The following is a 13,692-nucleotide window of genomic DNA, read 5'->3' on the forward strand; positions in this document are numbered from 1 at the left end:
CTCTATATTTGCCAACCCAAGGGGCAAGATGTTTTTGTTTACTTTAGTTATGTAGGGGTCAGTGATACCACCAGAGCCAAATGTTGTAGTGGTAGTGATCTGGAGCCAGCAGGGTGTGAGACTGGTATCATGCAGAGTGGATGAGTCCTCCCCTATTGGGTGATTTTCTGATGTAGCACTTATTTTGAACTGCAGATTGGTTAGACTTGGTGACTGAAGGGCTGCTCAGAAAGCCTCAGCCTTCCCTGGCCTGGTAGCTCAGTTGGTTAGAGCACTGTCCTGATACACCAACATTGTCGGTTTGAACCCTGGTCAGGGCCCATAAAAGAATCAACCAGTGAGTGCATAAATAAGTAGAATAACAAATCCATGTTTCTCTCTCTCTCTCTTGCTCTCTCTTTCCCTCTCTAAAAAAATCAAATTAAAAAATTATAAAAGAAAAAGAAAGCCTCAGGCTAACTGCTGCACACTCAGTAGATGCTCTAGCAGAGAGACATTTCAGCTTACAGAAGCAGTGCGGGGTGGTTAGGAAGAGTTGTGACTGTGATGTCAGGCTGCCTGGGTTTGCATCCTGCTATGCACTAGCAGTACTTCAGACAAGTTGAACTTTTCTGTGCCCCAGTTTCCTTATCTCTAGAAAGGGCCATAAACCTCGTTAGATTATTTAAGAATTAAATAAGTTGATATATGTACCTTTTAAAAGTGCCTGGTACATTGTATGAACAATATAAATAATATAAATAATATAAATACCAGCTGCTATTCTGTGTAGGGAAGGATGATATTAATGAGGTATTTCAACAAAGGAATTAAGAGAACTTGGTGATTTGAAACAATGTAAGCCCACAGGGATGTCCAACCTTTTGGTGTGTGTATGTATGTATGTATGTATGTATATAGTCTGTCTGACAAGTCCAGCCATTGTTAATATAACGAGAGTGATTTGTGAGACATCAGTGTAACCTGGTAGTCAAGGGGAGTGGGCTGGAATGCAAAGGCATGTATAATGACAACTTCACTCTACTAGTCAGTGGGAGCAGTAGATGCTGTGGAGTGAGCATGTGCACTGTGTGGCTGTCACATTCAAAATGATAGAGCAAGTAGAGCAATGAATCTGTATTAAATTTTTCAATAAGCTTGAACATTCCTCCAGGGAACCTATTTGGATAGTTCAGAAGACCACAGCTATGGATAACTAGTGATTGACAGCTTCATTTTGACAATGTACCCACACATGTATCACATCTTGTATAGAGTATCTTGGCAAACTATTGAATCATCCAGGTGACTCAGCACCCCTAGAGCCCAGATGTGGTGCCCTGCAACTTCTGGCTTTTCCCAAAACTAAAACCTTTGAAAGAGAAGACATTTCAGATTGTTGATGAGATTCAGGAAAATATAACCTGACAGCTGTTGGTAATTGGGAGAACTGTGTGAGGTACCAAGGTACCTACTTTGAAGGGGACTTAGTATCATTGTCCAGTGTGTCTTGTATTTTGTTAAAATAATGCCTCTATTTTTCATATTACATGGCTGGATACCTTCTGGACAGACCATATATATATGTAGGTATATATGTATATGTGTGTGTGTATATATATATCTGTATATACATATATATATATATACATATATTTCCATCATTATAGTATATAGAGTATTTTCACTGCCCTAATCCAATGGACATCCATTATCAGCTGAGCATAATGCTCTGTTCTGAGGATAAAGAGAAAAATGGAACCTGATCCTGTCCTTAAGGAGAATAAAGTACAGGCCTATCTGTTTTGAAAGCCCAGGCTGTTTCCACTGTACCACAACTGCCTGTCCTTTGCATTTTCCACTCCTTTGTGTCTCCTGAAAGTTGAAGAGAAAGAAAAATGGGAGGGGCCTGGGGAATGGATATTTTTATCTATTCTTTGTTTCTTCATAGAGTGTGTGTATGTTAATATATTCCAAATTTAAATAGAAGGTGTAGTGCCTGTGTCTTACTTGTGCCTTGCCATGAGGTGGCCACTGAGCCTTTCTCTTTGTGGTTTCTGGGACGTAAGGAAGGGCAGGTGTGATTTTCTATATTATGGAAGACATTTCCAAAAACTTAAAGCAATTTGCCTATGGTCATTTAGCTAAGCAAGGTTACTGCCAAGTATAGAAATTTGGGTCTCTCAACCTATTCCATTATAGAGTTAAAGGAGCTGTCATTTTATTTAGCTTTCTTGCAAAAAGAAGGTTTAGGGTTGGGAATGAGTGTTGTGGGTAGGGATTGAATAACAGGCTTTAAAAATGTTAAGGTTATTTCCACAGTACTCAGTTTTCTCAAAACCATTTAATAGTCAGTGAACTGAAAGCACATGAGGATGGTGAAAAGTCAAAACACTAAAGAAAAATCTTCCAGGCTGACAAGTAGATGAAAAAGGTGTGGTGCCACCTTTTCTGAGATCTTTCAGAATTGGAGAAGCTGTTTGGTCCTGGGTCAGTTCTGTTGGGAAGGTCTGAATGAGAGTGCAGTGTTGCAGCTCTCCATTGGAATATCCATTTTCTTGCTTTTCTCTATTTTTTTTTCTATTTCTACTTTTTGTCTTTTGCCATTTATTATGCAAAGTGTCTATTCTTTAACAGCTCGGTAGTTCTGAGCTAGCAGCTATGCACACTAAGAACATTGGACCCAAATAATCTCTGCTATAGTCTAGTATAGCTTCTGATATAAGACAGACACTTGGGTATGGTCATAGTTAAAGATTTTAAAGATTTTATTTATTTATTTATTTATCTTTAGAGGGGAAGGAGAGAAACATCAATGTATGGTTGCCTTTTGTGCGTCCCCTGCTGGGAGTTGGCCTGCAGGGAACTGGACTACAACCCAGGCATGTGCCCTGACTGGGAATCGAACCTCGATCCTCTGGTTCGCAGGCCCATGCTTACATAGTTAAAGATTTTAAATGTACATGCATTCAGTATGACAACATGAGCTTAAACCATCTAGTCAAGTCATAATGTCAGAACCAGAATCATGCCACCACCCATTCCCTGTCACACTCTAATTCTTTCCTCAGACATCCCAGGAGTTTGTGGAGAAACTGACCAAGCGACTAAAAAGACACCCTGAGGAGACAGGTGGCTTCCAGGAGGCACCCCTGGCTTATGATGCTATCTGGGCCTTGGCACTGGCTTTGAACAAGACATCTGGAGGGGATGGCCGCTCAGGTGTGCGCCTGGAAGACTTCAACTACAACAACCAGACCATTACTGACCAAATCTACCGGGCAATGAACTCGTCGTCCTTTGAGGGTGTCTCTGTGAGTTCCAGGGACTTTTTCACATTCCTCTGTTCTCCCACCGAGAGAGATATACCCTCTCTTGGAATCATGTGTTCTCTGTCTCTCTGTTACCTCCCTGTGATAATCAGTCTCAGACCAAGGCAGTAGGGATCCCCAAACCTGAAAACCCACCGGGCCTAGAAGGGAAAAAGGGTCTGTTCTATTTTTTTCAGTCCCACCCCTCATTTCTTTCTAGTCCAGACACTGATTAGTCAGATAAGAATCATAGGATTTTGGAAGAGGAAACAGAGACCATCTTCTTATTTCTTTTAAAGTGGGAAAATTCGCATCTAGAGGGATTTGGTGACTTGCTCAGGTCATACAGCCCTAAGCCAGGTCTCCTGGTGCTCCCTCTACCTGGGGATGTATCCCATTCCAAGATCATGGGTGAAGTTTCTCTAAAGAATAGCGTTTCTGAAATCTAGGGTATGAGTATCTGGGGTATGTCCTATATGCAGGCAAATGCCATAAATAGAATTCATTCTGAAGCTCAATTAACATAAAAAACCTAAGGATTCAAAGAGTCTTTGATGTTCTCTTTCACGCTTGCCTTTGTCTTCTTTGCCTTACTGCTCACGTTCTTCTCCCTCAGGGCCATGTGGTGTTTGATGCCAGTGGCTCTCGGATGGCATGGACACTTATTGAGCAACTCCAGGGTAAGTACAGAGCCGTAAGTTGGGGACAAGGGGACCATGGGGTGGGGGAGTGGGGGCCAGCTGGAGCTGGGCTAGGACACCAGGGGGTATTAGGCAGCCTGGGTGCCTCTCTATTCCCTCCTCTTTTAACTGTTCACTAAACTTTAATAATAATAATAACAAACAGTAAAAACAAGTCATATATGGGTGGATTTCTTTGAGCAGCAGTGCTTGTTTTCTTGAAAAGTGGCATGCACTTTGGAAATAGCCTCTGTGTCCCCATTGGTTTTGACTTTTTGGAAAGATTTTGTTTATTTATTTTTAGAGAGAGGGGAAGGGAGGGAGAAAGAGAGGGAGAGAAAAATCAGTGTGTGGCTGCTTTTTGCATACCCCCTACTGGGGACCTGGCCCACAACCCAGGCATGTGCCCTGCCTAGGAATTAAACTGGCTCGAAGGCCAGCATTTACTCTACTGAGTCACACCAGCGAGGGCTGGCTTTTATTTTATTTTATTTTTAAAATTATTTTATTTATTTAAATTTTTTTAGAGAGAGGGGCTGGGAGGGAGAGAAACATTAGTGTGTGGTTGCTTCTCATGTGCCCTCAACTGAGGACCTGGCCCTCAACCCAGGCATGTGCCCTGACTGGGAATCAAACCGGTGACTGGTTCACAGGCCAGCTCTCAATGTACTGAGCCACACTAGCTAGGGCCTGGGTTTGATTTTAAAGAAATTTCCTTTTGGTTGCTTGGGTTACGGGATTAATGACCTCTCCCTTGCATACCCATGGAGTCAAGGAAAGTTGAATCTAGGACACCTGCTATTTTTAAAGAGAATTTATAGAATTTTCTTGCTATGTAAGTAAGCATTCTGAATATTTCTGCAGTATGTGTAGATTGCCTTTTCTAGGTTGTATTTTCTTATAACATATAGCACAATATTTGAAAAACTTTGAGTTAATTTTTCAACTCCCCCACATTCACCCTCATAGCATGGTCAAGAGAGCTGTTTCTTCTTGGCTTCCTGTGAAAAGTTTCTTTCCTCCTCCTACCTCCCACAATCTCTCAGTTCCCCTTTGTATCCAGGACAAGAGGGAATGGACTTCAGCCATGGTGAAGGGGATGTGAGTTGGCTTTTGATGGAAAAGTTAGGGTAACTGGGACAGTTTTAGAACCGAAATCTTAGGAGTGACTGACTTTTACTCTGTGGCTCTTTAAGGGGCAGGTACAACTTACTTCAGGTATTAAAACCCAAGCCAACCAACATAAAGTAAATTTGTAAAATTAAAAGGAAAGTCACTGGGAAAATAATTCTATGATTCTGTCTATCATGAGAGGGAGAATAAACAAATGTTTAAAGCTTTAAAACTAGAATCAAAGTGAGATATCTTGCTAAGAGAGGTGTGGGGCAGTGGAATGAGTGGCAGACACATGGTGGAACCTTCTTCGCCGAACAACTCGACACATACAAGATTGATTTGTGGGACCCACACTGCTTTTAAGTCAGGTTACTTATTCACGTGACCCCTCAGGTCCTTGCAAGTATCTTTCAGGGGCTCAGGTGAAGAGAAAATCAGATACAACCACAGAAGGCTACTTTAGGGAAGTGGGAAGTTGGGAATGCCCACGGTCTGCTCTTCACCAACCTGTGGTCACTTTTTTTATTGTCATCTGTCCAGGTGGCAGCTACAAGAAGATTGGCTACTATGACAGTACTAAGGATGATCTTTCCTGGTCCAAAACAGATAAGTGGATTGGTAAGTAGATCCTATTTTATTTCCTTTCATGCCCTCTGAACAATCACAGAAAAGGGTCATGCATTTGAATGAAGCTGGGGTGGTAGCTGCCATTAAGTTGAAATGCTCCAGAGAATGGACCAGGAGCTGAGTTCAGAGGAAGGGGATAGAATGTCCAAGACACAGATAGGGGAGACTGGTGTATTTGGAAACAAAATAGACAGTTGGTAGCATGCACTATTAAAAGCAGTCATGGGGGTCAGAGGCAGGGCAGGAAACGGAAACTCCATTTAGGTGTCCCAGATGTTCTGGGATGTTCTTGATATGTTAGGCTTCAGTTGCCTCTTTATCTCTGAAGAAAACAATTGCTTAAACTATAGGAGAGGATAGGAATTGTCTTCTACTAAAATGTGCATTATAAAAGGGGAAAGTAACCAATATTCTTTGCTTGGTGGGGTAAAATAATAAGAGGTGGGAAAGATACTAAAGGTGGGCAAAAGGAAGGTCTTCCTGATAAAATTAAGGCTTGACATTTTAAGAATGGAGCGAGGCACAGCCATGGAAGACCCCTGCCATTCACCTGCTCAGTTGGAGTCTAGTAGCTCCCACCCCTGCTGAAATTCTGAAATGTTTTATAATTTGAATGTAGGACAGTGTTCTGTACAGCTATAAATGCTCCATGGCCTAAATTACATTTTTCCCCAGGGTAACCAAATGAAAAACTACCCCCTGCCCTGCCCTGCAAACTCTTGACAAATTTCACCTTCCTCTTAGTGCTTAATGATAACTGAAAACACCTTTGGGAATATCAGCCTGTCAGAGTTAAAAATCATAGATTAGTTTTTGTTTCTTCTTTTCCTAAAGTTAGGTGAGCAGACTAGATACTTGGAGGCTCTTTAGCTTTATGATTTTACAATCATTAAGCTTTTTTGCAGCTTTTGATTTGAGTCATAAGAAACCTCATCATTTTCTCATCTCTCCCCTTCTTTCCATTCCCATTTTCCTTTCCTGCAAGAAAAATAAAGAACAAATAATAAGAAAGACTATAACTTTGGTGACACATCTCAGCCTTTGTCAGCCTCTAGTTCACAAATGTACTCCATTTGCTGATGGCTTTTCTCGTTGTCCCCTAAGAGCTTTCTTTGCACCTGCAGCAGCACTGCTCAGGGGCACTTAAGTCTCCTCTCCTCCCAGCCAAAGAACTGAGTGTCCACCAGCGGCTCTGTCCATTGTCTTCCCCCTATCCCACCTTCATGCCTTCATCCCCCTTCCTTTTCTTTCCCTTTCTTTCCCTCCCCCTATGCCATAGGCGGGTCCCCCCCTGCTGACCAGACCCTGGTCATCAAGACGTTCCGCTTCCTGTCACAGAAACTCTTTATCTCCGTCTCGGTTCTCTCCAGCCTGGGCATTGTCCTAGCTGTTGTCTGTCTGTCCTTTAACATCTACAACTCCCATGTCCGGTAAGTGTATCTCCTGATGTTTTTCTTGTCCTGTCTGCCTCTCCAAGATAATGATCATTGAGGGGAGTAAGAATCAAACCTGTGTAACTTCTAGGCCATATGTCATTGAGGTTTTTACATTGTCATACTGCTTTCTTAATGATCACTGAGCATGAAAGTGGGGAAACCAACTAGAACTCCCATCGCTGCTTCAAAGCAGCTAACTGTGCAGGCAACACAGTGCAGGGCTCCAAATAAAATGTTTGTGAAGGGAAGCCCTCTGTAAGTCTGTGCATAGCCCCTGGCCAGTCATCTTCTCTCAAGGCTCTGCTGCCTACTGCAGGCCTGTCTTCCTTTGTCTGTGGCATTTGGAGAGCTGAGCCTCCCTTCAGAAGGGGGTGATTCTGCTCTTCTCTCTCTCCCTTTCTTCCTGCCTCTGCCCTAGTTATATCCAGAACTCACAGCCCAACTTGAATAACCTGACAGCTGTGGGCTGCTCGCTGGCATTAGCTGCTGTCTTCCCCCTCGGGCTGGATGGTTACCACATTGGGAGAAACCAGTTTCCCTTCATCTGCCAGGTGAGGGGGGTACAGATACCATGTACAGTCTGGCTGACCTGCCACTCAGGAGCACCTCCTATGCTTTCTAGTTCCCTGCCTTTCCTTCTAGGGTCACTGCTCTGATCTCTGTCTGTCTCTGCCCTAACTTTCTGTGCCTCCAGACACTTTCATTCTGTAGCTCACTTATTGGCTCCCGGGTTGCCATGGCAGGCTTTGCCAAGAAGAGGAGCGGGTATTGAAGATGAAGGAAGGGGTCTGAACAAAGGAACAGTGATGGCTTGTCTTTTGTGTGGGGACTGAGAACAGGAACTGGGTTTCCTGTGGGAGCCTTAGTTGGGCTTGGGAAGGATGGAGGCAGAAATGTGAATTGACAGCTGGGAGAGTGAGGGGAAGGGACCACTGTTACACAGGGAGAGGCCCTATGAGACTCTTAATTCATGGAAGATTCTGCAGCTGTGGGGAAAGGCTGGTTTCAGCAGTGATATTTGTGTGGTTCTATGTTATGCTGGTAGGAAACACACACTGTTTTCCCTGCCCACCTTACTATTTCCCTTTCTTCTGCCCAGTGCTTGTTTTCATGCCTCTCTGCACAGGGCATTTGTACATACATGTGCATCCCACTCATTAGGAGCATTCTCTTTCCAGTGAGACCAGAATGCAGCGAGGAGGTGTGATGGGTGTTTGAATAGGGATCTGTGCAAAGTGCTGTGGGAGCAAATGAGAGAGCAGCTTAGAGTGGTTGGGCAGACCTTAAAGAAGAGGTAATGTTTAAATATTGAAGGATGCATGGGATTTTGTCAGCTGGGAACATCATATGAGTAGCAAAGACACGAAAGACAGCAGACCAGGGGAGAGCCATGTGAGCAGCATGGCTAGAGTGTTGGGCATGCAAGGGCCTGGGAGCTAAGCCTGGAAAGGCGAGCAAGACCATGCTGTAAACAGTCTCCTGCCATATCCTGAGATTTCTAGGCTGCAACCTGTAGGCATTGGGGAATGGTCAGAAGTGATTGGCCATTAAAACCAGGAGGTTTTAGCCAGATCACCTGGTGGCAAAGTAGAAGATAGATGGGAGGAATCTGTTGAAGGTAGGGTACCCTCCCCTATGGGTATTCCCCTCCCCCACTGTCCCTGCTGGCTGCCTTTTGCCTTTGTGGTCATCTGTCCCCTGCTGCATTCCTGCCCTGTTCTGCTCCTGCCCCTCTCCTTTCCTAGGCCCGCCTCTGGCTCCTGGGTCTGGGCTTTAGTCTGGGCTATGGCTCCATGTTCACCAAGATCTGGTGGGTCCACACGGTCTTTACAAAGAAGGAGGAGAAGAAGGAGTGGAGGAAGGTGAGCTGATTGCCATCCCTCAGTCCCTGATGCCTTGGCTGTCAGCTTAGTGAACTTCCCCTTATGTGCCTGTGCTTTGTGTTTGCCCAGACCCTGGAGCCCTGGAAGCTGTATGCCACGGTGGGCCTGCTGGTGGGCATGGATGTCCTCACTCTCACCATCTGGCAGATTGTAGACCCCTTGCACCGGACCATTGAGGTACCACTTGGGTCAGAAGACTGAGCAGTCACGGCCTTTGGGGCTGCGTGTGGTTCTGAGGAGGAAAGCCCCTCTGCAAGAGAGTGCTTTTCTGCCTTCTGCATGTCAGAGCTTTTCCTCCTTTTTAGAAGGAGTTCCATCAGAGGCCTCTGGATTAATCTGAAGAATGGAAGCGAACGGGGGTGGCGGGGGGTCTGGGAAGGATTTGCACACTTTCCAGGATTCATGGAAAGAGAGGGAGTAATCATTCCTAAGGTGTTTAGGTGAATGCTTTCTGGCCCAGAGTGGAACTTGGCCTCATCCTGGGGGTCTCATAGGAAAGGGGGTTTAGTTTGAAGTCAGGGACTGAGCAGAAGTGGGGGGAACAGGGGAGGATGACAACCATCTTTCCTGTGGTCTTATTTCTCCCTTAGACTTTTGCCAAGGAGGAACCAAAGGAAGATATTGATGTGTCTATTCTGCCCCAGCTGGAGCACTGCAGCTCCAAGAAGATGAATACGTGGCTTGGTGTGTTGATGTGGGGGGACAGGCTGAAGGATAGGTCAATGGACAGTGGGTTTGGAGAAAGAAATGTCTTTAGAAAAAGAGGAAGAGGTGAACCCAGTTTGAATGTCCTTGTCTGTCATGGGACTGATCTTTTCTGAGACTGGGGGACAGTTGGTTTTTTGCTGGGGGGAGGTTAGAGTCTAAAGAAGGGATAAGGCAGAGTTGGGTTCAGCAAAAGCAGAGACCAGTGGGAATAGCCTCACTCTCATCTTCAGACCTGACACGTCTACATCTAGACTACTCCCTAGAGTAACACTGGGGCTCTGTGGGCATGGGTTTAGGTCCTTTCTGGCCTTTATAAAATTCCTCTGATCTGTGATCACAAATGGTATACCTGCCCCTAGTCCGAAAAGCTGTCTTCCCACCTTAAAGGTGAAAAGACACTGTGTGGCCCAGGCCCTTGCCTTCCTGACAGCTGTTATTGACTGTCATCTTCCTGTGTGACATGGCTCCTAGGCCTAGGAGAAAGTGGTGAGGTGGGCGTGAACTGGATAAACACTGGGGGCAGTGGACAGGAAGGAGCATGCTAGGTCAGAGGGTTTGATTGGGGAGGAGGCTCCCTTTTCACTGGGGAACTATGAGAAGGATCCATGGTGGGTGACTAGCATAGAGAGGATGCGGAGTGGATGGGACCATGGAGATCATGCTGCCTAGGTGACCCGTTTCTGCTGTTGCAGGCATTTTCTATGGTTACAAGGGGCTGCTGCTGCTGCTGGGTATCTTTCTTGCTTATGAGACCAAGAGTGTATCCACTGAGAAGATCAATGACCACCGGGCTGTGGGCATGGCCATCTACAATGTGGCGGTGAGCTCCCTGGACACTTGGCATTGACCCGAGGGGCTGACTACAGCAACCCAGATGGGGTGGCATGGGAAGGATCAGGCACTGGATCTTGGATCAGTTGGATGGAAGTCTTAAAGAGTTTTTTAATGCTTCAGATTTGTAAAGTACTTTACAGTTTATAAAACACACACTGACACTACCTTATTAATCTTCACACAACTACCCAGTGAAGTGGATATTAGTGTCCACACGACATAGATGAAAAGGCATAAAGAAAGAGGTTAAATTGCTTGTCTGGGGTTCACAGGCTGGAATCTGAATTGGGAGTTCCTGCCAGGTATGACCAGGGATTGACTCCTCAGGACTCTGGGTGTGTTAGGTTGACCTAGAGCTGTGAACTGCTTTTAGACAGCTTATTTGCGATTCTTCTTAAGCTAGAGTTGAGGATGATCCTATTTGGATTCTTTTCAAATGGAAAGTTCAACAAATCTCTCCTGGGGAAACAAAATCCTGGATCTTGTCTGAGCCTGTAGAGCTGAGACTCCCCAAACACACTGCCCCCAGGTCCTGTGCCTCATCACTGCCCCTGTCACCATGATCCTGGCCAGCCAGCAGGATGCGGCCTTCGCCTTTGCCTCTCTTGCCATTGTCTTCTCCTCTTACATCACGCTGGTTGTGCTCTTTGTGCCGAAGGTAAGCTCCTGGGTGTGCTTCTACCCTCCCCAATCCTTCTTCCCAGGACTCTGCTCCCCTGTCCCCTTTCCTCCGTTTGGGGCTGAGCTTGTCCCTCTTATTTTCATTCCTTCCAATTGTAACCCACTGTCAGTCTATTGCTAGACATCTAGACGGTCCCTGCTTGGCCCTCCCACATTGGCCCCAAACATTCTTCCCCAGATGCGTCGACTCATAACCCGAGGGGAATGGCAGTCAGAGGCTCAGGACACCATGAAGACAGGATCATCGACCAACAACCATGAGGAGGAGAAGTCCCGGCTGTTGGAGAAGGAGAACCGGGAACTTGAAAAGATCATCGCTGAGGTGTGCTGATACAGGGTGCAGAAGGGGTCCAGAAAGCCCCATCACAAGAGAAACCTGCCAGGGAATGAGTGCAGTAGACTAGGGAAGGGGAGGGATAGGGCAAGGAGCAAGGATTCCGTGCCAGGTAAGATCCAGTGTTGGCCTTATCAGGAGGTGAGGGCTCCGCTGGGCAGTGGTGAGCCTTCAGCAGTTAATATTGAGCATACCCTCCAGGAAAGGGGATGGGCAGGTGTCCATGGTGTCCACTGGGCCCCAGGCTGTGCAGTGACAGTGCGGGGCATGTTCAAACTAGGTTGACACAAATCTGTATGAGTTGTTGGAAGCAGTGTGCACTAACCTTTGCCCCCTTCCTCGTTTTCTCTTTCCATTTATTTCCCTGATCGTTTCCTTCAGTGGTACTCCCATTAATGCTCTTTTGGCTTTTCTTGTTCTTTCTGGATTTCTCATTTTAATTTCTTTTGTCCACCTACTTCTGTGTCCCCACCTTCGTTTTTCTCCGTTGTCCCCTTTACCCTCCCCCACCCTTCATGACTTCCCCTTCTCCCCATCTCCTAATTATTTTCTTTTTCCTCCAGAAAGAGGAGCGAGTCTCTGAACTGCGCCATCAGCTCCAGTCTCGGCAGCAGCTGCGCTCACGGCGCCCACCTCTGACACCCCCAGAAGGGCCTGGGGTCCTACCCAGGGGCCCCCCTGAGCTCCCTGACCGACTTAGTTGTGATGGGAGTCGAGTCCATTTGCTTTACAAGTGAGGGGTGTGTAGGGAGGCAGGCCAGTAGGGGGAGGGATAGGAAGAAGCAGGGCTCCCTATCCCCAGATGGAAGAACATACTGCCCCATTCCACCTCTTGTAAATACAGCCCCTCTGTGATTCCTCTGAGGTTCTCTGGTTCTTCATTGCTCTAAGAACCAGACCCTTTTCTCTTTTATTCCTCCTATGATTTTATGTCACTATTCAATAATCTAGTTGGTGCCTCCTTAAAGCTTTTCACTCACTAGCTCCTTAGCAGCCTCATACACACACCTCTCCCTTCTGTATACTATCTCCCAAGATTGCTTCCTTGAGTTTTGTGTTTTTCTGGGGCAATTAAAGGAGAGGAAATGTGGGGAGATTTGGGAGCTGCTTCCAGTAGATAGTTGGTGAGAATTCTGAGCAAAGGAAGGCACCCCTGACTGATGACATGGATAGATGGGCCTATGGAGCAGGAGGGAGTATCCCTTTCACACTGTGGTGTCTTTTGGGAAAGGATCGCAATAAACCAGTGAACAGTGTGACTTAGCACCTGGTCCCTTATTGGGAACAGAGTGGGCTTCAGTCCAACCACAGAGATTTAGAGGGCTTCATAGCACTGGAAAGGCCTGAAAGGGGAGGGGTATAAAGAGGTGTTTTGTTGATCCTGTGAGGGCTTAGCAGGATATGCTCAGGGCTGTCATTACTGAGTGATGGCATTAGTGGTTAAAAATGGGGAGTCAGACTACCAGAGTGTTAGGTTCCACAACATGCAAAAACTTCTGTAGTCTCTATTCTCTAAGTCCTTATTTGTGAAGACAATAATTATCTTCCAGCACCACCATCACCAGATTCTGGGTAAATGCTAGCCACTGTCATTGCTGTTTAATGAGTTCTCTCAGGTGATGGACACATATTGAGAGCCCAGAGCATGTAGCTGAACAGATGTGAGGATTCTCCTTGTTAGGAACTAAGACAACAAAATGATGATTGCTAGGAGGTAGTGAATGAGCTGGCTGCTTAGTGCTTCCAAACTTAGAAGTCTTTGTCTAAGAACTCTTGGCATCTTGGAAGGATTTTTTATCCAAATAAAAAGAAAGTATTGAATGGCTGTTGGAAAAAAAATAAACAGTTTTGCCTGGGACTTTTATAATCCTTTGTGTTCTCTTGGAGAAGCGCTTTAGTTTTATTTCTTTATCTTTTTTTGAGAATTTTTATAACATTTATTTGAGCCAAAATGACAACATATGCCAAGGAGCAAGATCTCATATGCTCCCCGGAGATGTGTTTTTCTGAAGCTCAAACTTTCTCTTTTCCTTTCACACTGATTTTTTTTAATGACTTTTGTAACAGAGCTCAAGGGTTGAGTGGGCTGTATCATTTCATTGT

At 45.5% G+C, this 13,692-nt stretch overlaps 1 protein-coding gene across 3 annotated transcripts in view; it reads left to right on the forward strand.

The window, feature by feature from the left end:
• GABBR1 (gamma-aminobutyric acid type B receptor subunit 1) overlaps positions 1-13,066 on the forward strand; it is a 28,080-nt gene extending 15,014 nt beyond the window's left edge. For all 3 annotated transcript variants that reach the window (XM_037046026.1, XM_037046027.1, XM_037046028.1), the window contains 12 exons: positions 3,051-3,293; positions 3,907-3,970; positions 5,627-5,704; positions 6,993-7,143; positions 7,568-7,700; positions 8,895-9,011; positions 9,102-9,209; positions 9,623-9,716; positions 10,433-10,560; positions 11,104-11,232; positions 11,434-11,577; positions 12,153-13,066. In XM_037046026.1, coding sequence (XP_036901921.1) covers positions 3,051-3,293; positions 3,907-3,970; positions 5,627-5,704; positions 6,993-7,143; positions 7,568-7,700; positions 8,895-9,011; positions 9,102-9,209; positions 9,623-9,716; positions 10,433-10,560; positions 11,104-11,232; positions 11,434-11,577; positions 12,153-12,326 — 1,563 coding nt within the window. In that variant the 3' untranslated portion in view covers positions 12,327-13,066. The remainder of the gene's footprint in view (positions 1-3,050; positions 3,294-3,906; positions 3,971-5,626; positions 5,705-6,992; positions 7,144-7,567; positions 7,701-8,894; positions 9,012-9,101; positions 9,210-9,622; positions 9,717-10,432; positions 10,561-11,103; positions 11,233-11,433; positions 11,578-12,152) is intronic.
• Positions 13,067-13,692: the final 626 nt, after the last annotated feature.

The sequence above is a fragment of the Sturnira hondurensis genome, unplaced genomic scaffold, assembly GCF_014824575.4.
Source record: "Sturnira hondurensis isolate 20B ecotype Veracruz unplaced genomic scaffold, ASM1482457v3 Scaffold0004751, whole genome shotgun sequence".
NCBI classification, from domain to species: domain Eukaryota; kingdom Metazoa; phylum Chordata; class Mammalia; order Chiroptera; family Phyllostomidae; genus Sturnira; species Sturnira hondurensis.